Source organism: Rhinoderma darwinii, chromosome 3 (assembly GCF_050947455.1).
Source record: "Rhinoderma darwinii isolate aRhiDar2 chromosome 3, aRhiDar2.hap1, whole genome shotgun sequence".
Taxonomy (NCBI): Eukaryota; Metazoa; Chordata; class Amphibia; order Anura; family Rhinodermatidae; genus Rhinoderma; species Rhinoderma darwinii.
Window position 1 is genome coordinate 9,048,650 of NC_134689.1, and position 21,646 is coordinate 9,070,295.

General features: G+C 45.7%; 1 protein-coding gene across 3 annotated transcripts; it reads left to right on the forward strand.

The window, feature by feature from the left end:
- The first annotated feature begins 6,187 nt into the window (after positions 1-6,187).
- On the forward strand, positions 6,188-20,450 carry TMEM140 (transmembrane protein 140). Of its 3 annotated transcripts, none has more exons than XM_075855837.1 (2): positions 6,188-6,908; positions 19,114-20,449. In XM_075855837.1, exon 2 carries the CDS (start codon positions 19,145-19,147, stop codon positions 19,703-19,705), a length of 561 nt encoding a protein of 186 aa, XP_075711952.1. In that variant the 5' UTR covers positions 6,188-6,908; positions 19,114-19,144; the 3' UTR covers positions 19,706-20,449. The 3 variants fall into 3 exon arrangements, with proteins under 3 accessions (XP_075711952.1, XP_075711954.1, XP_075711953.1); XM_075855839.1 differs by lacking the exon at positions 6,188-6,908 and adding an exon at positions 9,029-9,117 and having other exon boundaries at positions 19,114-20,450; XM_075855838.1 differs by lacking the exon at positions 6,188-6,908 and adding an exon at positions 9,062-9,151 and having other exon boundaries at positions 19,114-20,450.
- The last annotated feature ends 1,196 nt before the right edge of the window (positions 20,451-21,646 follow it).

The window sequence follows — 21,646 nt, forward strand, 5'->3', positions numbered from 1 at the left end:
TATACAACACCCTGTACCTGGTGCCCAGAAATATATACAACACCCTGTACCTGGTGGCCAGTAATATATATAATACCCTGTACCTGGTGCCCAGAAATATATACATTACCCTGTACCTGGTGCCCAGAAATATATACAACACCCTGTACCTGGTGCCCAGAAATATATACAACACCCTGTACCTGGTGCCCAGTAATATATATAATACCCTGTACCTGGTGCCCAGAAATATATACAATAACCTGTACCTGGTGCCCAGTAATATATACAATACCCTGTACTTGGTGCCCAGAAATATATACAATACCCTGTACCTGGTGCCCAGAAATATATACAATACCCTGTACCTGGTGCCCAGAAATATATACAATACCCTGTACCTGGTGCCCAGTAATATATACAATACCCTGTACCTGGTGCCCAGTAATATATACATTACCCTGTACCTGGTGCCCAGAAATATATACAATACCCTGTACCTGGTGCCCAGTAATATATATAATACCCTGTACCTGGTGCCCAGAAATATATACAATACCCTGTACCTGGTGCCCAGTAATATATATAATACCCTGTACCTGGTGCCCAGAAATATATACAATACCCTGTACCTGGTGCCCAGAAATATATACAATACCCTGTACCTGGTGCCCAGAAATATATACAATAACCTGTACCTGGTGCCCAGTAATATATATAATACCCTGTACCTGGTGCCCAGAAATATATACATTACCCTGTACCTGGTGCCCAGAAATATATACAATACCCTGTACCTGGTGCCCAGAAATATATACAACACCCTGTACCTGGTGCCCAGAAATATATACATTACCCTGTACCTGGTGCCCAGAAATATATACAATACCCTGTACCTGGTGCCCAGTAATATATACAATACCCTGTACCTGGTGCCCAGTAATATATATAATACCCTGTACCTGGTGCCCAGTAATATATACAATACCCTGTACCTGGTGCCCAGTAATATATACAATACCCTGTACCTGGTGCCCAGTAATATATACAATACCCTGTACCTGGTGCCCAGAAATATATACAACACCCTGTACCTGGTGCCCAGAAATATATACAACACCCTGTACCTGGTGGCCAGTAATATATATAATACCCTGTACCTGGTGCCCAGAAATATATACATTACCCTGTACCTGGTGCCCAGAAATATATACAACACCCTGTACCTGGTGCCCAGAAATATATACAACACCCTGTACCTGGTGCCCAGTAATATATATAATACCCTGTACCTGGTGCCCAGAAATATATACAATAACCTGTACCTGGTGCCCAGTAATATATACAATACCCTGTACCTGGTGCCCAGAAATATATACAATACCCTGTACCTGGTGCCCAGAAATATATACAATACCCTGTACCTGGTGCCCAGAAATATATACAATACCCTGTACCTGGTGCCCAGTAATATATACAATACCCTGTACCTGGTGCCCAGTAATATATACATTACCCTGTACCTGGTGCCCAGAAATATATACAATACCCTGTACCTGGTGCCCAGTAATATATATAATACCCTGTACCTGGTGCCCAGAAATATATACAATACCCTGTACCTGGTGCCCAGTAATATATATAATACCCTGTACCTGGTGCCCAGAAATATATACAATACCCTGTACCTGGTGCCCAGAAATATATACAATACCCTGTACCTGGTGCCCAGTAATATATACATTACCCTGTACCTGGTGCCCAGAAATATATACAATACCCTGTACCTGGTGCCCAGTAATATATATAATACCCTGTACCTGGTGCCCAGAAATATATACATTACCCTGTACCTGGTGCCCAGAAATATATACAATACCCTGTACCTGGTGCCCAGAAATATATACAACACCCTGTACCTGGTGCCCAGAAATATATACATTACCCTGTACCTGGTGCCCAGAAATATATACAATACCCTGTACCTGGTGCCCAGTAATATATACAATACCCTGTACCTGGTGCCCAGAAATATATACATTACCCTGTACCTGGTGCCCAGAAATATATACAATACCCTGTACCTGGTGCCCAGTAATATATACAATACCCTGTACCTGGTGCCCAGAAATATATACATTACCCTGTACCTGGTGCCCAGCACTATATACAATACCCTGTACCTGGTACCCAGCACTATATACAATACCCTGTACCTGGTGCCCAGTCATATATACAATACCCTGTACCTGGTGCCCAGTAATATATACAATACCCTGTACCTGGTGCCCAGTAATATATACAATACCCTGTACCTGGTGCCCAGTAATATATACATTACCCTGTACCTGGTGCCCAGAAATATATACAATACCCTGTACCTGGTGCCCAGAAATATATACATTACCCTGTACCTGGTGCCCAGAAATATATACATTACCCTGTACCTGGTGCCCAGAAATATATACAATACCCTGTACCTGGTGCCCAGAAATATATACAAAACCCTGTACCTGGTGCCCAGTAATATATACAATACCCTGTACCTGGTGCCCAGTAATATATACAATGCCCTGTACCTGGTGCCCAGAAATATATACAACACCCTGTACCTGGTGCCCAGAAATATATACAATACCCTGTACCTGGTGCCCAGTAATATATACAATACCCTGTACCTGGTGCCCAGTAATATATATAATACCCTGTACCTGGTGCCCAGTAATATATACAATACCCTGTACCTGGTGTCCAGTAATATATACAATACCCTGTACCTGGTGCCCAGTAATATATACAATACCCTGTACCTGGTGCCCAGTAATATATATAATACCCTGTACCTGGTGCCCAGTAATATATACAATACCCTGTACCTGGTGTCCAGTAATATATACAATACCCTGTACCTGGTGTCCAGTAATATATACAATACCCTGTACCTGGTGTCCAGTAATATATACAATACCCTGTACCTGGTGTCCAGTAATATATACAATACCCTGTACCTGGTGCCCAGAAATATATATAATACCCTGTACCTGGTGCCCAGTAATATATACAATACCCTGTACCTGGTGCCCAGTAATATATACAATACCCTGTACCTGGTGCCCAGTAATATATATAATACCCTGTACCTGGTGCCCAGTAATATATACAATACCCTGTACCTGGTGCCCAGTAATATATACAATACCCTGTACCTGGTGTCCAGTAATATATACAATACCCTGTACCTGGTGCCCAGAAATATATACAATACCCTGTACCTGGTGTCCAGTAATATATACAATACCCTGTACCTGGTGCCCAGAAATATATACAATACCCTGTACCTGGTGCCCAGAAATATATACAATACCCTGTACCTGGTGCCCAGAAATATATACAACACCCTGTACCTGGTGCCCAGAAATATATACAATACCCTGTACCTGGTGTCCAGTAATATATACAATACCCTGTACCTGGTGTCCAGAAATATATACAACACCCTGTACCTGGTGCCCAGAAATATATACAATACTCTGTACCTGGTGCCCAGTAATATATACAATACCCTGTACCTGGTGCCCAGAAATATATACATTACCCTGTACCTGGTGCCCAGAAATATATACAATACCCTGTACCTGGTGCCCAGAAATATATACAATACCCTGTACCTGGTGCCCAGTAATATATACAATACCCTGTACCTGGTGCCCAGTAATATATATAATACCCTGTACCTGGTGCCCAGTAATATATATAATACCCTGTACCTGGTGCCCAGTAATATATACAATACCCTGTACCTGGTGTCCAGTAATATATATAATACCCTGTACCTGGTGTCCAGTAATCTATACATTACCCTGTACCTGGTGCCCAGCACTATATACATTACCCTGTACCTGGTGCCCAGTAATATATACAATACCCTGTACCTGGTGCCCAGTAATATATACAATACCCTGTACCTGGTGCCAGTAATATATATAATACCCTGTACCTGGTGCCAGTAATATATATAATACCCTGTACCTGGTGCCCAGTAATATATACAATACCCTGTACCTGGTGCCCAGTAATATATACAATACCCTGTGCCTGGCGCCCAGAAATATATATAATACCCTGTACCTGGTGCCCAGTAATATATATAATACCCTGTACCTGGTGCCCAGTAATATATACAATACCCTGTACCTGGTGCCCAGTAATATATATAATACCCTGTACCTGGTGCCCAGTAATATATATAATACCCTGTACCTGGTGCCCAGTAATATATATAATACCCTGTACCTGGTGCCCAGTAATATATATAATACCCTGTACCTGGTGCCCAGTAATATATACAATACCCTGTACCTGGTGGCAGTAATATATATAATACCCTGTACCTGGTGCCCAGTAATATATACAATACCCTGTACCTGGTGCCCAGTAATATATACAATACCCTGTACCTGGTGCCCAGTAATATATACAATACTCTGTACCTGGTGCCCAGTAATATATACAATACTCTGTACCTGGTGCCCAGTAATATATACAATACCCTGTACCTGGTGCCTAGAAATATATACAATACCCTGTACCTGGTGCCCAGTAATATATACAATACCCTGTACCTGGTGCCCAGTAATATATACAATACCCTGTACCTGGTGCCCAGTAATATATACAATACTCTGTACCTGGTGCCCAGTAATATATACAATACTCTGTACCTGGTGCCCAGTAATATATACAATACCCTGTACCTGGTGCCTAGAAATATATACAATACTCTGTACCTGGTGCCCAGTAATATATACAATACTCTGTACCTGGTGCCCAGTAATATATACAATACCCTGTACCTGGTGCCCAGTAATATATACAATACCCTGTACCTGGTGCCCAGTAATATATACAATACTCTGTACCTGGTGCCCAGTAATATATACAATACTCTGTACCTGGTGCCCAGTAATATATACAATACTCTGTACCTGGTGCCCAGTAATATATACAATACCCTGTACCTGGTGCCCAGTAATATATACAATACTCTGTACCTGGTGCCCAGTAATATATACAATACTCTGTACCTGGTGCCCAGTAATATATACAATACCCTGTACCTGGTGCCCAGTAATATATACAATACCCTGTACCTGGTGCCCAGTAATATATACAATACCCTGTACCTGGTGCCCAGTAATATATACAATACCCTGTACCTGGTGCCCAGAAATATATACATTACCCTGTACCTGGTGCCCAGAAATATATACAATACCCTGTACCTGGTGCCTAGAAATATATACAATACTCTGTACCTGGTGCCCAGTAATATATACAATACTCTGTACCTGGTGCCCAGTAATATATACAATACCCTGTACCTGGTGCCCAGTAATATATACAATACCCTGTACCTGGTGCCCAGTAATATATACAATACTCTGTACCTGGTGCCCAGTAATATATACAATACTCTGTACCTGGTGCCCAGTAATATATACAATACTCTGTACCTGGTGCCCAGTAATATATACAATACCCTGTACCTGGTGCCCAGTAATATATACAATACTCTGTACCTGGTGCCCAGTAATATATACAATACTCTGTACCTGGTGCCCAGTAATATATACAATACCCTGTACCTGGTGCCCAGTAATATATACAATACCCTGTACCTGGTGCCCAGTAATATATATAATACCCTGTACCTGGTGCCCAGTAATATATACAATACCCTGTACCTGGTGCCCAGTAATATATACAATACTCTGTACCTGGTGCCCAGTAATATATACAATACCCTGTACCTGGTGCCCAGTAATATATACAATACCCTGTACCTGGTGCCAGTAATATATACAATACCCTGTACCTGGTGCCAGTAATATATACAATACCCTGTACCTGGTGCCAGTAATATATACAATACCCTGTACCTGGTGCCCAGTAATATATACAATACCCTGTACCTGGCCCCTGTGGTATATACAACTGTTATGGGCTTTATATTAGGTGATCAGTCTCATTTATAGGAGAAGTCACACACGTTGCGTATTCTACAATATTCTGTCTGGTAAATATCAGTCACATTGTGTCCACATTGGATGATGTTTTTATTCCCAGGACTTCCCCTGTTCATCACCCGGCTCCAGATAAACAAGAGGTGGAAACAGCTGACAGATCACATGACTGCTGGGAAGAGAAGCTGACAGCACAAAACACAGCGGGAGAACGTACAGAAGAGTCTACAGAAGAGTCTACGGAAGAGACTACGGAAGAGACTACGGAAGAGTCTACGGAAGAGACTACGGAAGAGTCTACGGAAGAGACTACGGAAGAGACTACGGAAGAGACTACGGAAGAGACTACGGAAGAGACTACGGAAGAGACTACGGAAGAGTCTACAGAAGAGTCTACAGAAGAGTCTACAGAAGAGTCTACAGAAGAGACTACGGAAGAGTCTACGGAAGAGTCTACGGAAGAGTCTACGGAAGAGACTACAGAAGAGACTACAGAAGAGTCTACAGAAGAGACTACAGAAGAGTCTACAGAAGAGACTACAGAAGAGTCTACAGAAGAGTCTACAGAAGAGTCTACAGAAGAGTCTACAGAAGAGACTACAGAAGAGACTACAGAAGAGTCTACAGAAGAGTCTACAGAAGAGACTACAGAAGAGTCTACATAAGAGACTACGGAAGAGACTACGGAAGAGTCTACGGAAGAGACTACAGAAGAGACTACGGAAGAGACTACAGAAGAGTCTACAGAAGAGACTACAGAAGAGTCTACATAAGAGACTACAGAAGAGTCTACGGAAGAGTCTACGGAAGAGACTACGGAAGAGACTACGGAAGAGACTACGGAAGAGACTACAGAAGAGACTATAGAAGAGACTATAGAAGAGACTACAGAAGAGACTACAGAGTGTGAGTTCTCCAAATCTTAATCTAAACTTTCCTTGAAGTCGTTTTGCTGGTTATCTCTCTATCTCTAATCTCTAATCTCTAAATCTCTATAAATCTCTAAATCTCTAATCTATCTATCTCTAATCTCTAATCTATCTCTAATCTATCTATCTCTAATCTCTCTCTAATCTCTAATCTATCTATCTCTAATCTCTCTCTAATCTCTAATCTATCTATCTCTAATCTCTAATCTATCTATCTCTAATCTCTAATCTATCTATCTCTAATCTCTAATCTATCTCTAATCTATCTATCTCTAATCTCTCTCTAATCTCTAATCTATCTCTCTCTAATCTCTAATCTATCTATCTCTAATCTCTAATCTATCTATCTCTAATCTCTAATCTATCTATCTCTAATCTCTCTCTCTAATCTCTAATCTATCTATCTCTAATCTCTAATCTATCTATCTCTAATCTATCTATCTATCTCTCTTTTTCTTCTATCTGTATATACCCATTTATTTTATTCTATAAACTAGAATTCCTTTAATCTGGCATTTGGGTATTCTGATAATCTGGCATTTGGGTATTCTGATAATCTGGCACTTGATTCCTGCACAGGAGCAGCCGATATATATATATTAGGTTTTTTTTTTACATTTATAACTATTATATACTTCTTCATGACCATCCGATAATCCGCAATATCAGGTTGAGTTAATGCCGGATTAAAGGAATTATGCTGAATTATACATTAGAATATATAATATAAAAAGATCAAAATACCATTAGGTTCAGGAATGCCTGAGAGAGAATCGAAACCTTCATAACGATCTCGCCCCCATCACGCCCGGACATGTCCTATTTTTGTTTGTTTGTTTTCGTCAAGACCGGGCTCAGATCCAGGAGGGAAGATAAATATAAATGACCCTCTTCCCATTTGGACCCATTCCCAGTATTTGGGGAAATAAATAAACCAGGCGTCGCATGACGCAGAAATTGAGGTGCGTTCACTAAATCTACCCCACTCCATGCAGCACTGATACAAAGTGTAACATACAACATGTTTCCACCACCAGATGGCGCCATGGAAGCGCTGTCCTTCTAATGGTACCCTGTCTGCACCTGCTGGGAATTGTAGTTCCACCCTGGCTGGATTTGTAGTCTAGAAACTTCTGAAAGTTTACACAATGTTGTTTAGGAACTTTGTCCTCTTTCTACTCACAATCCAAACACATCTGTACTCTGCCCTTTGCTTTGCTGAAGTTTCCTGATCAGTTTCATTCCATACAACTTTTTAAGGGGCTGATATTAGGTTTTGTTATTAGAGTAGAGTTACGAGATCAGCGGCGTACCCACCAATGAGACCGGCATTGGAACTGCTTTCCATCACAGTCATGTTGTTTACCTGTAGTCACCACTAGAGGGCTCAGTGCATTTTTACATCTGGTTCAGTAAGTCCATATGTAGGGAGCTCCCCCTAGTGGCCGCTGCAGGCAGAACATTTTTTTATCATTTAACTCCATGGCAGGGGATTAGGAGCTCCGTGTCAGAAAAACAGAGCTCTGCCCCTGTAAAGATATATAACTTTATGTTTAACAATGATTTTGTATATTTGGGGCCTATGATTTTTCCGTAAGCCCCTCGTTCAGTCTTTCCCATGTCTTCACGGAGAACCTGTTTGCTTTCAGGCAGTTTTTCTTTACTTCTCTGTCTGTCCAATGATCCGGGATGTTTGGTGCTGGTTTAGAGGGATTTTTATTTTTGGATGTTTTTGGCAAATAAAACGCAGATTTGAATAGAGATGAATTTTTGTAATTTTATTCCTTGCCACCGTTTTTGATGTTGCTCTGGGGCCTTAGTCGTCACCTCTGTCTCCTCTTCCTTGTCCTATCAGATTGTAATATTACACCATACATAGACAGAATAAAGGACCGGGGGTCCCGGACCCCCACCGTTGTTCACACTTGCTCTGTGTCTTTTCTTTGATAGTTGTGATCCACAACTTACATAAATGATCTGCAGTCTGACCCTGGGCCGGGGGTGGAGGGGGGGCAGGGAGCGATTGGCAAAAATCCAAGTCTATGTCACAATGATGGAACAGAAAATTGCAAACAACGCAACACAACACCAAAAACACGACCTATGAATAGAACTGAGCGGTAAACAAGCCGGACGAGAAAAACATCCTGTGCAGGGAGAAGGGCCACAGGAGACCTTATAACGCTGTGAGTGAGGGGCCACAGGAGACCATATAATGATGTGAGTGAGGGGCCACAGGGGATAATATAATGCTGAGAGTGAGGGGCCACAGGAGATAATATAACGCTGTGAGTGAGGGGCCACAGGAGACCATATAATGCTGAGAGTGAGGGGCCACAGGGGATAATATAATGCTGAGAGTGAGGGGGCACAGGTGACCATATAATGCTGTGAATGAGGGGGCACAGGTGACCATATAATGCTGTGAGTGAGGGGGCACAGGTGACCATATAATGCTGTGAGTGAGGGGCCACAGGGGATAATATAATGCTGAGAGTGAGGGGGCACAGGAGACCATATAATGCTGTGAATGAGGGGGCACAGGAGATAATATAATGCTGAGAGTGAGGGGGCACAGGAGACCATATAATGCTGTGAGTGAGGGGGCACAGGAGACCATATAATGCTGTGAGTGAGGAGGCACAGGGGATAATATAATGCTGAGAGTGAGGGGCCACAGGTGACCATATAATGCTGTGAGTGAGGGGGCACAGGGGATAATATAATGCTGAGAGTGAGGGGCCACAGGGGACCATATAATGCTGAGAGTGAGGGGGCACAGGAGATAATATAATGCTGAGTGAGGGGGCACAGGAGATAATATAATGCTGAGAGTGAGGGGGCACAGGAGACCATATAATGCTGTGAATGAGGGGGCACAGGAGACCATATAATGCTGTGAGTGAGGGGGCACAGGAGACCATATAATGCTGAGAGTGAGGGGGCACAGGAGACCATATAATGCTGTGAGTGAGGGGGCACAGGAGACCATATAATGCTGTGAGTGAGGGGGCACAGGAGACCATATAATGCTGAGAGTGAGGGGGCACAGGAGACCATATAATGCTGTGAGTGAGGGGGCACAGGGGACCATATAATGCTGAGAGTGAGGGGGCACAGGAGATAATATAATGCTGAGAGTGAGGGGGCACAGGAGACCATATAATGCTGAGAGTGAGGGGGCACAGGAGACCATATAATGCTGAGAGTGAGGGGGCACAGGAGACCATATAATGCTGAGAGTGAGGGGCCACAGGAGACCATATAATGCTGAGAGTGAGGGGGCACAGGAGACCATATAATGCTGAGAGTGAGGGGGCACAGGAGACCATATAATGCTGTGAGTGAGGGGGCACAGGAGACCATATAATGCTGAGAGTGAGGGGGCACAGGAGACCATATAATGCTGTGAGTGAGGGGGCACAGGAGACCATATAATGCTGTGAGTGAGGGGGCACAGGAGACCATATAATGCTGAGAGTGAGGGAGCACAGGAGACCATATAATGCTGTGAGTGAGGGGGCACAGGAGACCATATAATGCTGTGAGTGAGGGGGCACAGGAGACCATATAATGCTGAGAGTGAGGGGCCACAGGGGACCATATAATGCTGAGAGTGAGGGGGCACAGGAGACCATATAATGCTGTGAGTGAGGGGGCACAGGAGACCATATAATGCTGTGAGTGAGGGGGCACAGGAGACCATATAATGCTGAGAGTGAGGGGGCACAGGAGACCATATAATGCTGAGAGTGAGGGGCCACAGGGGACCATATAATGCTGACAGTGAGGGGGCACAGGAGATAATATAATGCTGAGAGTGAGGGGGCACAGGAGACCATATAATGCTGTGAATGAGGGGGCACAGGAGACCATATAATGCTGAGAGTGAGGGGGCACAGGGGACCATATAATGCTGTGAGCGAGGAGGCACAGGAGACCATATAATGCTGTGAGTGAGGGGGCACAGGAGATAATATAATGCTGAGAGTGAGGGGCCACAGGGGACCATATAATGCTGACAGTGAGGGGGCACAGGAGACCATATAATGCTGAGAGTGAGGGGGCACAGGAGACCATATAATGCTGTGAATGAGGGGGCACAGGAGACCATATAATGCTGAGAGTGAGGGGGCACAGGAGATAATATAATGCTGAGAGTGAGGGGGCACAGGAGACCATATAATGCTGAGAGTGAGGGGCCACAGGGAATAATATAATGCTGAGAGTGAGGGGGCACAGGTGACCATATAATGCTGTGAATGAGGGGGCACAGGTGACCATATAATGCTGTGAGTGAGGGGGCACAGGTGACCATATAATGCTGTGAGTGAGGGGCCACAGGGGATAATATAATGCTGAGAGTGAGGGGGCACAGGAGACCATATAATGCTGAGAGTGAGGGGCCACAGGGGATAATATAATGCTGTGAATGAGGGGGCACAGGAGATAATATAATGCTGAGAGTGAGGGGGCACAGGAGACCATATAATGCTGTGAATGAGGGGGCACAGGAGACCATATAATGCTGAGAGTGAGGGGGCACAGGGGACCATATAATGCTGTGAGCGAGGAGGCACAGGAGACCATATAATGCTGTGAGTGAGGGGGCACAGGAGATAATATAATGCTGAGAGTGAGGGGCCACAGGGGACCATATAATGCTGACAGTGAGGGGGCACAGGAGACCATATAATGCTGAGAGTGAGGGGGCACAGGAGACCATATAATGCTGTGAATGAGGGGGCACAGGAGACCATATAATGCTGAGAGTGAGGGGGCACAGGAGATAATATAATGCTGAGAGTGAGGGGGCACAGGAGACCATATAATGCTGAGAGTGAGGGGCCACAGGGAATAATATAATGCTGAGAGTGAGGGGGCACAGGTGACCATATAATGCTGTGAATGAGGGGGCACAGGTGACCATATAATGCTGTGAGTGAGGGGGCACAGGTGACCATATAATGCTGTGAGTGAGGGGCCACAGGGGATAATATAATGCTGAGAGTGAGGGGGCACAGGAGACCATATAATGCTGAGAGTGAGGGGCCACAGGGGATAATATAATGCTGTGAATGAGGGGGCACAGGAGATAATATAATGCTGAGAGTGAGGGGGCACAGGAGACCATATAATGCTGTGAGTGAGGGGGCACAGGGGATAATATAATGCTGAGAGTGAGGGGCCACAGGTGACCATATAATGCTGTGAGTGAGGGGGCACAGGGGATAATATAATGCTGAGAGTGAGGGGCCACAGGGGACCATATAATGCTGTGAGTGAGGGGGCACAGGAGATAATATAATGCTGAGAGTGAGGGGGCACAGGAGACCATATAATGCTGTGAGTGAGGGGGCACAGGGGATAATATAATGCTGAGAGTGAGGGGCCACAGGTGACCATATAATGCTGTGAGTGAGGGGGCACAGGAGATAATATAATGCTGAGTGAGGGGGCACAGGAGATAATATAATGCTGAGAGTGAGGGGGCACAGGAGACCATATAATGCTGTGAATGAGGGGGCACAGGAGACCATATAATGCTGTGAGTGAGGGGGCACAGGAGACCATATAATGCTGAGAGTGAGGGGGCACAGGAGACCATATAATGCTGTGAGTGAGGGGGCACAGGAGACCATATAATGCTGTGAGTGAGGGGGCACAGGAGACCATATAATGCTGAGAGTGAGGGGGCACAGGAGACCATATAATGCTGTGAGTGAGGGGGCACAGGGGACCATATAATGCTGAGAGTGAGGGGGCACAGGAGACCATATAATGCTGAGAGTGAGGGGGCACAGGAGACCATATAATGCTGAGAGTGAGGGGGCACAGGAGACCATATAATGCTGAGAGTGAGGGGGCACAGGAGACCATATAATGCTGAGAGTGAGGGGGCACAGGAGACCATATAATGCTGAGAGTGAGGGGGCACAGGAGACCATATAATGCTGTGAGTGAGGGGGCACAGGAGACCATATAATGCTGTGAGTGAGGGGGCACAGGAGACCATATAATGCTGAGAGTGAGGGGGCACAGGAGACCATATAATGCTGTGAGTGAGGGGGCACAGGAGACCATATAATGCTGAGAGTGAGGGGGCACAGGAGATAATATAATGCTGAGAGTGAGGGGGCACAGGAGACCATATAATGCTGACAGTGAGGGGGCACAGGAGACCATATAATGCTGAGAGTGAGGGGGCACAGGAGACCATATAATGCTGTGAATGAGGGGGCACAGGAGACCATATAATGCTGAGAGTGAGGGGGCACAGGAGATAATATAATGCTGAGAGTGAGGGGGCACAGGAGACCATATAATGCTGAGAGTGAGGGGCCACAGGGAATAATATAATGCTGTGAGTGAGGGGGCACAGGAGACCATATAATGCTGAGAGTGAGGGGGCACAGGAGACCATATAATGCTGTGAGTGAGGGGGCACAGGAGACCATATAATGCTGTGAGTGAGGGGGCACAGGAGATAATATAATGCTGAGAGTGAGGGGCCACAGGGGACCATATAATGCTGACAGTGAGGGGGCACAGGAGACCATATAATGCTGAGAGTGAGGGGGCACAGGAGACCATATAATGCTGTGAATGAGGGGGCACAGGAGACCATATAATGCTGAGAGTGAGGGGGCACAGGAGATAATATAATGCTGAGAGTGAGGGGGCACAGGAGACCATATAATGCTGAGAGTGAGGGGCCACAGGGAATAATATAATGCTGAGAGTGAGGGGGCACAGGTGACCATATAATGCTGTGAATGAGGGGGCACAGGTGACCATATAATGCTGTGAGTGAGGGGGCACAGGTGACCATATAATGCTGTGAGTGAGGGGCCACAGGGGATAATATAATGCTGAGAGTGAGGGGGCACAGGAGACCATATAATGCTGAGAGTGAGGGGCCACAGGGGATAATATAATGCTGTGAATGAGGGGGCACAGGAGATAATATAATGCTGAGAGTGAGGGGGCACAGGAGACCATATAATGCTGTGAGTGAGGGGGCACAGGGGATAATATAATGCTGAGAGTGAGGGGCCACAGGTGACCATATAATGCTGTGAGTGAGGGGGCACAGGGGATAATATAATGCTGAGAGTGAGGGGCCACAGGGGACCATATAATGCTGTGAGTGAGGGGGCACAGGAGATAATATAATGCTGAGAGTGAGGGGGCACAGGAGACCATATAATGCTGTGAGTGAGGGGGCACAGGGGATAATATAATGCTGAGAGTGAGGGGCCACAGGTGACCATATAATGCTGTGAGTGAGGGGGCACAGGAGATAATATAATGCTGAGTGAGGGGGCACAGGAGATAATATAATGCTGAGAGTGAGGGGGCACAGGAGACCATATAATGCTGTGAATGAGGGGGCACAGGAGACCATATAATGCTGTGAGTGAGGGGGCACAGGAGACCATATAATGCTGAGAGTGAGGGGGCACAGGAGACCATATAATGCTGTGAGTGAGGGGGCACAGGAGACCATATAATGCTGTGAGTGAGGGGGCACAGGAGACCATATAATGCTGAGAGTGAGGGGGCACAGGAGACCATATAATGCTGTGAGTGAGGGGGCACAGGGGACCATATAATGCTGAGAGTGAGGGGGCACAGGAGACCATATAATGCTGAGAGTGAGGGGGCACAGGAGACCATATAATGCTGAGAGTGAGGGGGCACAGGAGACCATATAATGCTGAGAGTGAGGGGGCACAGGAGACCATATAATGCTGAGAGTGAGGGGGCACAGGAGACCATATAATGCTGAGAGTGAGGGGGCACAGGAGACCATATAATGCTGTGAGTGAGGGGGCACAGGAGACCATATAATGCTGTGAGTGAGGGGGCACAGGAGACCATATAATGCTGAGAGTGAGGGGGCACAGGAGACCATATAATGCTGTGAGTGAGGGGGCACAGGGGACCATATAATGCTGAGAGTGAGGGGGCACAGGAGACCATATAATGCTGAGAGTGAGGGGGCACAGGAGACCATATAATGCTGAGAGTGAGGGGGCACAGGAGACCATATAATGCTGAGAGTGAGGGGGCACAGGAGACCATATAATGCTGAGAGTGAGGGGGCACAGGAGACCATATAATGCTGAGAGTGAGGGGCCACAGGGGACCATATAATGCTGACAGTGAGGGGGCACAGGAGATAATATAATGCTGAGAGTGAGGGGGCACAGGAGACCATATAATGCTGTGAGTGAGGGGGCACAGGAGACCATATAATGCTGAGAGTGAGGGGGCACAGGAGACCATATAATGCTGTGAGTGAGGGGGCACAGGAGACCATATAATGCTGAGAGTGAGGGGGCACAGGAGATAATATAATGCTGAGAGTGAGGGGCCACAGGGGACCATATAATGCTGACAGTGAGGGGGCACAGGGGACCATATAATGCTGTGAGCGAGGAGGCACAGGAGACCATATAATGCTGTGAGTGAGGGGGCACAGGAGACCATATAATGCTGAGAGTGAGGGGCCACAGGGGACCATATAATGCTGACAGTGAGGGGGCACAGGAGACCATATAATGCTGAGAGTGAGGGGCCACAGGGGACCATATAATGCTGACAGTGAGGGGGCACAGGAGACCATATAATGCTGAGAGTGAGGGGGCACAGGAGACCATATAATGCTGAGAGTGAGGGGCCACAGGGGACCATATAATGCTGACAGTGAGGGGGCACAGGAGACCATATAATGCTGAGAGTGAGGGGGCACAGGAGATAATATAATGCTGAGAGTGAGGGGCCACAGGAGACCATATAATGCTGAGAGTGAGGGGCCACAGGGGACCATATAATGCTGACAGTGAGGGGGCACAGGAGACCATATAATGCTGAGAGTGAGGGGGCACAGGAGATAATATAATGCTGACAGTGAGGGGGCACAGGAGACCATATAATGCTGAGAGTGAGGGGGCACAGGAGATAATATAATGCTGAGAGTGAGGGGGCACAGGAGACCATATAATGCTGAGAGTGAGGGGGCACAGGAGACCACCTTGCGCATAGGGAGTGAGTGTAAAGGGCCCGTACACCAGTAAATCGGCGATTCTGTAATACATTTATTCGGGGGGGGGGGGGGGGGGGCGTGCATTGCCTTTCAGTGATCAAACAGTTAACGGCGACTCTTGGTCACATCCCTCAGGACATAAAAGACGTCTGGTGGTGGTAAGCGAGGACATGGAGACAAGCAGCCCTGTAATCTGTATACCGCAGACTGTAACCTGTATTCTGCAGACTGTAGCTTTCAGATTCTTGGAAATCACAATCAACTGCAATGACCTTCTGGGAAACTGAAAGTAAGAGCAGCAGCAGCAGCAGCGTGTAGCAGAGCTGAGTTTATCTCATGGCACAACTCATGTGATTTCACAATGTGTTAACTGGAGTTTTCCATAGCACTGCAGATAAACCTGCTGAGTAATCTCAGCGCACAGAAAACACAGATAAAAATGACAAATTCAGCCCTGCTTTATGTAGCAGAGATGAATTTGTCATTTTACTTTTGGAGGCTGCATGGTTATAAATATCTGGATCAGGATTACGTAGTAGGTTGTATGTAAAACCACAGATTATTTGTGCAGACAAACTGAGCTCTGCTACATCTCCACAGCAGAAACTCTTTTAGGAGGAGTCATGTTACATAGGCGTGACTTGACAGGTGTACTGGTTCAGTATAGGGCTTATTCTTGGTGACACCACACGACATAACGGAACCAATAGCGCAGTCGAGTTGATATCAATGGTGAGGGAAACGGAAGCTTAGGTTTCCGTTTGACTTTCCGCTGAGGGGTTAGCCCGAAGGAAACTTCTGATGAAACCCCTCAGCAAAACGAACGCTGATGTGAACAGGCCCTAACTGCGACAGTTTTTGGGACAAATTGAGCAAGAATTCTGCCGTATTTATCTTAGTAAATCTCCCCCATCTTGTTTTATGGGTTTTTTTTGGGGGGGGGATGTGAATTGAGAAAAAAAAATATCTGTTTTCACACTGGCCACTGGAGCAGATATATATTAGGCTGACATTTCCTGCTTTTTGCAGATCATCTTTCAGCTTTGCTGTATAGACTGGGATAGGGTAAGCAGAGTCATCTCCTTATTGTAATAGGTCAGGGTCAGCAGAGTCATCTCATCATTAGTGCGCAGGGTCAGCAGTCATCCCATCATTAGTGCGCAGGGTCAGCAGTCATCCCATCATTAGTGCGCAGGGTCAGCAGTCATCTCATCATTAGAGCGCAGGGACAGCAGAGTCATATCATTAGAGGGTGGGTTCAGCAGAATCATCTCCTCATTAGAGCACAGGGTCAGTAGAATCATCTCATCATTAAAGTGCAGGGAGCGCAGTGTCATCCCATCATTCGAGCACTAGGTCATCAGCATCTACTCATTTATTAGAGGGAAGGGCCAGCAGAGTCCTCTCATTATTACTAAAGTCTGCAGAGTCATCCCATCATAAGAGGGCGGAGACATAAGCATCCTCTCATTGTCACAGGAGGTGGTGGCAGCAGAGTCATATTATCATTAGACGGGCATTTAATGACAGATGACCGATCTATTGTGCTGCTTGAGACCGAGGTAAGGCAGGATAGTGACACTATGCGCCATACATACAGATAAGGCTGTATATGCTGCGCCCTTGTCACTACCTAATCTGTGTGGGAGGGGCTCAGCTTCATCTCTTCCTAGTAACTGTATTAGTCTATTGACGTTTTTGTGTCCATTAACACTTATTCTTTTCAGCTGCCATAAAGCGCAAGCACACCCTGCTGAACTCCAATATGGCCGCCCCCAGGACAGTTAGGGCCCTTTTACATGGGCCGATTAGGCTTCGTCCACATCTGCGCTAGGGCTCCGTTCCGACGCTCCATCGGAGCTGACCGTCGGAACGGAGTCCTGACAGACACAAACGGAAACCAGATTTGATTTCAATAGTGACGGATCCGGTGCCAATGATTTCCGTTTGTCTCCGTTGTGCAATGGTTCCATCGTTTTGACGGAATGAATAGCGCAGTCGACTCAATGTTGATGGAAACGGAAACCTATAGTTTCCGTTTGAGTCTGTCAGGGCTCCATTCTGACAGAAAGCTCAGACACAACGTCGGAATGGAGCCCGAGCGCAAAATGTGAATGAAGCCTTTTCGGGAAATCGAGCATTCACAGAACGTTTGTTGCCGATCTTTTCCCTGCGTAAACAGGGCAGCGATCAGCCGATCAACAAGCAAACCCTCGTTCATCGGCTGATCGTATCATTCATGCACCCTGAAATATTATCGTTGTGGGCAGCACATCCCCCAGTGTAAACAATGTGCTGCCGATATGATAATAATGTATGAGGACGAGCGATTGTAGTAACGAGTGCTTGTCCCTATACCAATCATAGCTCAGTGTGAAAGGAGAAAACGATCGCCGATCAACGAGCGGTCTTGTTGATCGGCGCTCCTGTCAGGCCATGAAATAGGGCCCTGAGCGTCTCTTATACAGCCTTACATTCACTAACATTTCTGTCAGTCATCCCATATTACAGTTACCCTCCTCCCAACTAGCCTGAAACGACTGATACCAGGGAGCAATAGATTTGATTAAATTGAAGATATAGTAGATCCTTTTAAGGCCCTATTACACCGGCCAACAATCAGCCACTGCAGCGAGCTCCGATCAATGAGCCATCGTTGATCGGCGCTCATTTGCTCCTGTCACACGGAGCTATGGATGGGGACGAGCGGTTGTTACTCTGATCGCTCGTCCCCATACGTTATCACGTCGGCAGCGCGTCTCCCTGTTTACACACCGAGATGTGCGGCCGACAATGATAATATTTAACTTTTTTAAAACGATGCGATCAGCAGATGATTGAGGGTTTCCTCGTTCATCTGCTGATCGCTGCCCTGTTTACACCGGGCAATTATCGTCAACGAGCGCTATATGAACCCTTGTCAGCCCGATAATCGCCCAGTGTAAACTGGTGATAATGGGTGATATTGCGCTACACTTGGGTCCATTTAGTCTTCACCATGTGTGATGTGGTTGGATGTAAAAATTTTGTTTGCCTCACCACCCACAAATATCTCCAGGACGTTGATGTCCCGCTTTTATATAGGATCCTATGACCCCAAACATTTACAGTTGTTTTATTCCCTCCATAGACGTTGAATCTTCTCGGTGGTGGAAGACAAGATGATGGGGCAGAAGATGGGGCCGAGCCTTCGATGTCGGGGAGTTACAATCATCTTGGTACAGATCCTGGTCTGTCTTCTCCTTGTTTACGCCTTGATCATCGGAGGTGGGAACCTTCTGGTCGACGGCTGCAAGAAGATCGGCTTCTACAACTACTGCTTACATAACGCCACTACTGAGGACTGCCGCTGTATCACCCAATTTGAGGACCTGTACGGAACCACCTCTCCCCATGGACTTACCTTGTCCCTCATCCTCACGTACTCTTCGCTAGTCATCGTGGTCATGGGCCTCTTAGCCTTGGTGCTTGCTCAGTGCCATAATGACGACGTCTTGTGGAAGTATAACCTGAGCTTAAATCTCTCAAGCCTAGTAGGACTTTTCTTCGGGATAACCACTCACCTCTTCCTGACCTGGGACCAGTTTGTTCTTTCCCATGTGACGCCTTATTACTTGGCTTTGCTTCTAGCCGTTTGCGGGTTATCTCTACAGTCTTATCTCGTAAGTCGTTACATAAGACTCAACAGTTTCACCGATGACCTCTCCTTCTTAATGGCGTAAAGCCAAACTGCACTTTATTATAACTTGGCACAGTCCGTTTATTTTTCCTCTTGCCGTTGCCTAGCAACCACTTGACTGTCTTTCTGGGTGACCACTTTCTCAATACATGTAGCAACGCATACTGGAGTGGTCACGGGACATTCTGAGCTATACTTGAGACTACATCTTCATGCTACACAGATGGAGCTTCAGGACAAGACCAGGAGGAAAGAAGAAGGATCATGAAAGATTGTGTGCTGTCTATCGCCTCCTACTGGATGTTTACTATAAGACATTGCATTGCACTTTATATCAAACTCTCTCTTCTACTCGTACTCACTAACGTTTTAATGCCAAATTGTAGGACATTTGTAAGCCCCGCCCAGTCCTAACTGGGAACACCCCCAAAATTTGCCAGAACCGCCTCTAAAGTTCTTGCCTATATACACATACAGCAGTAGAGCCATTGGATCATGCAGTCACGTGACTTTATCATGTAACCATTGGGCCTGACATCACGGCGCTGCCTACCTTATCTAATATGTCCAGACTATGGACAATCCCTTTAAGTATAAATTTTTACAATTTCATACAAAAAATCAGATTGTGAGAGAATAATTTTTTATTTTTTTGTCTGTGTTCAGAATTTGGTCGATTTTGGAGAAAGTTGTATTTTATAAATGACCTGGAAAGTATTATGTGAAAAAAAAATATTTTGCACTTTTTATTAATGATAATTGAATGTCAATCTGTGTTATCGAATATTATGTTTAAAAAAAAATATTTTCTTCTGGTTCTTTTTCTTTGCCTGCACTGCTAAGTAGGAGAAACCCGGTGGCTGAGCATTCACATTATTGCTGTAGGGAGATGGAGATAAGTGTCATACACACCTCTGACGCCGCTTATCTACTGGTTGACCATAGCATTGAGCATATTAAATTCTGCCATGTCCATCCTTGTTTCCCTCAGCAGCAGACAACAAGACAACTCAGCCGCCCCAGGGGCAGACTGGGATTGGTCCTGGCCCCTGGGCAATAAGGGCCCCTTACCAACCACCATAGTTATAATCTTATAATACACTTGAGACATTTTTCATTGGGACTTGTGGCCTTTTTTTACGCCGCCCTTGATTCTTTTGCGAAAAGTGGCGTCACATCAGCCTGACAATTTTATTGTAATCTACACCAGAATTATAGTGGAAATTTATGCCCACTCCTAACTGGCGTATATTTCACTCTGTGGGGCATAGCGAGGTAGAGGCCCCGTACCGTAGCCCTATCCCGATTGGACTACCACACACCCCCCCCCCCCCAACCCCTTGCAGACAAATAAAGGTAAAATATTTATGCTTGCCCAACCGCTCCTCTTCTCCACTCCGGCTTCCTCATTATGCTGCGCCGGCTCATAGAAGTTCCTGACGCCGGGCAGCATCAGAACATTATATGCGACGCAGCATTGATGACGTTGAGGGGCCCAGGGTCCTCTATCAACCTTGATCGAGCCCTGAGAGATCCCTCACACCAGAGAAGAAGACATTAAAAATTGTACTGGTACAGTTGTTGCAGGATATACAAAAGACTGAGGAAGAGGTCACTGACAGCAAGCAGAGATATTGAAACAAAAAAGTATAATAGAAAGTCGCAAAACTTTTTCATTATACGAGAACTGATAATTTACCTAAAAGTGCAAAATTCCTTGAAGATGTACAGAGATCAATAAACCAGTTCACACCATTATATCCCAGTATTTCAGCAGAAAATCTGTATCGTATTTTCAAATTAAAATCATAGAAAAAGAAAATACTAAGTACAGTATATTACTGCAAAATATGATCAATGTAAATGTCATATAGAACATTCTGACAATACGGATATTCTGTGTTATCCTTAAATCAGGGGCGGAGCTTGACATAGGGTTTCAGGGAGCACCATAGAAAATCCTTGTGTCATGCTCCACCCCCTG

What these genes read in the sequence shown, in the direction of transcription:
- TMEM140 (XM_075855837.1), top strand. Translation starts at nt 19,145, where the DNA reads ATGATGGGGCAGAAGATGGGGCCGAGCCTTCGATGTCGGGGAGTTACA.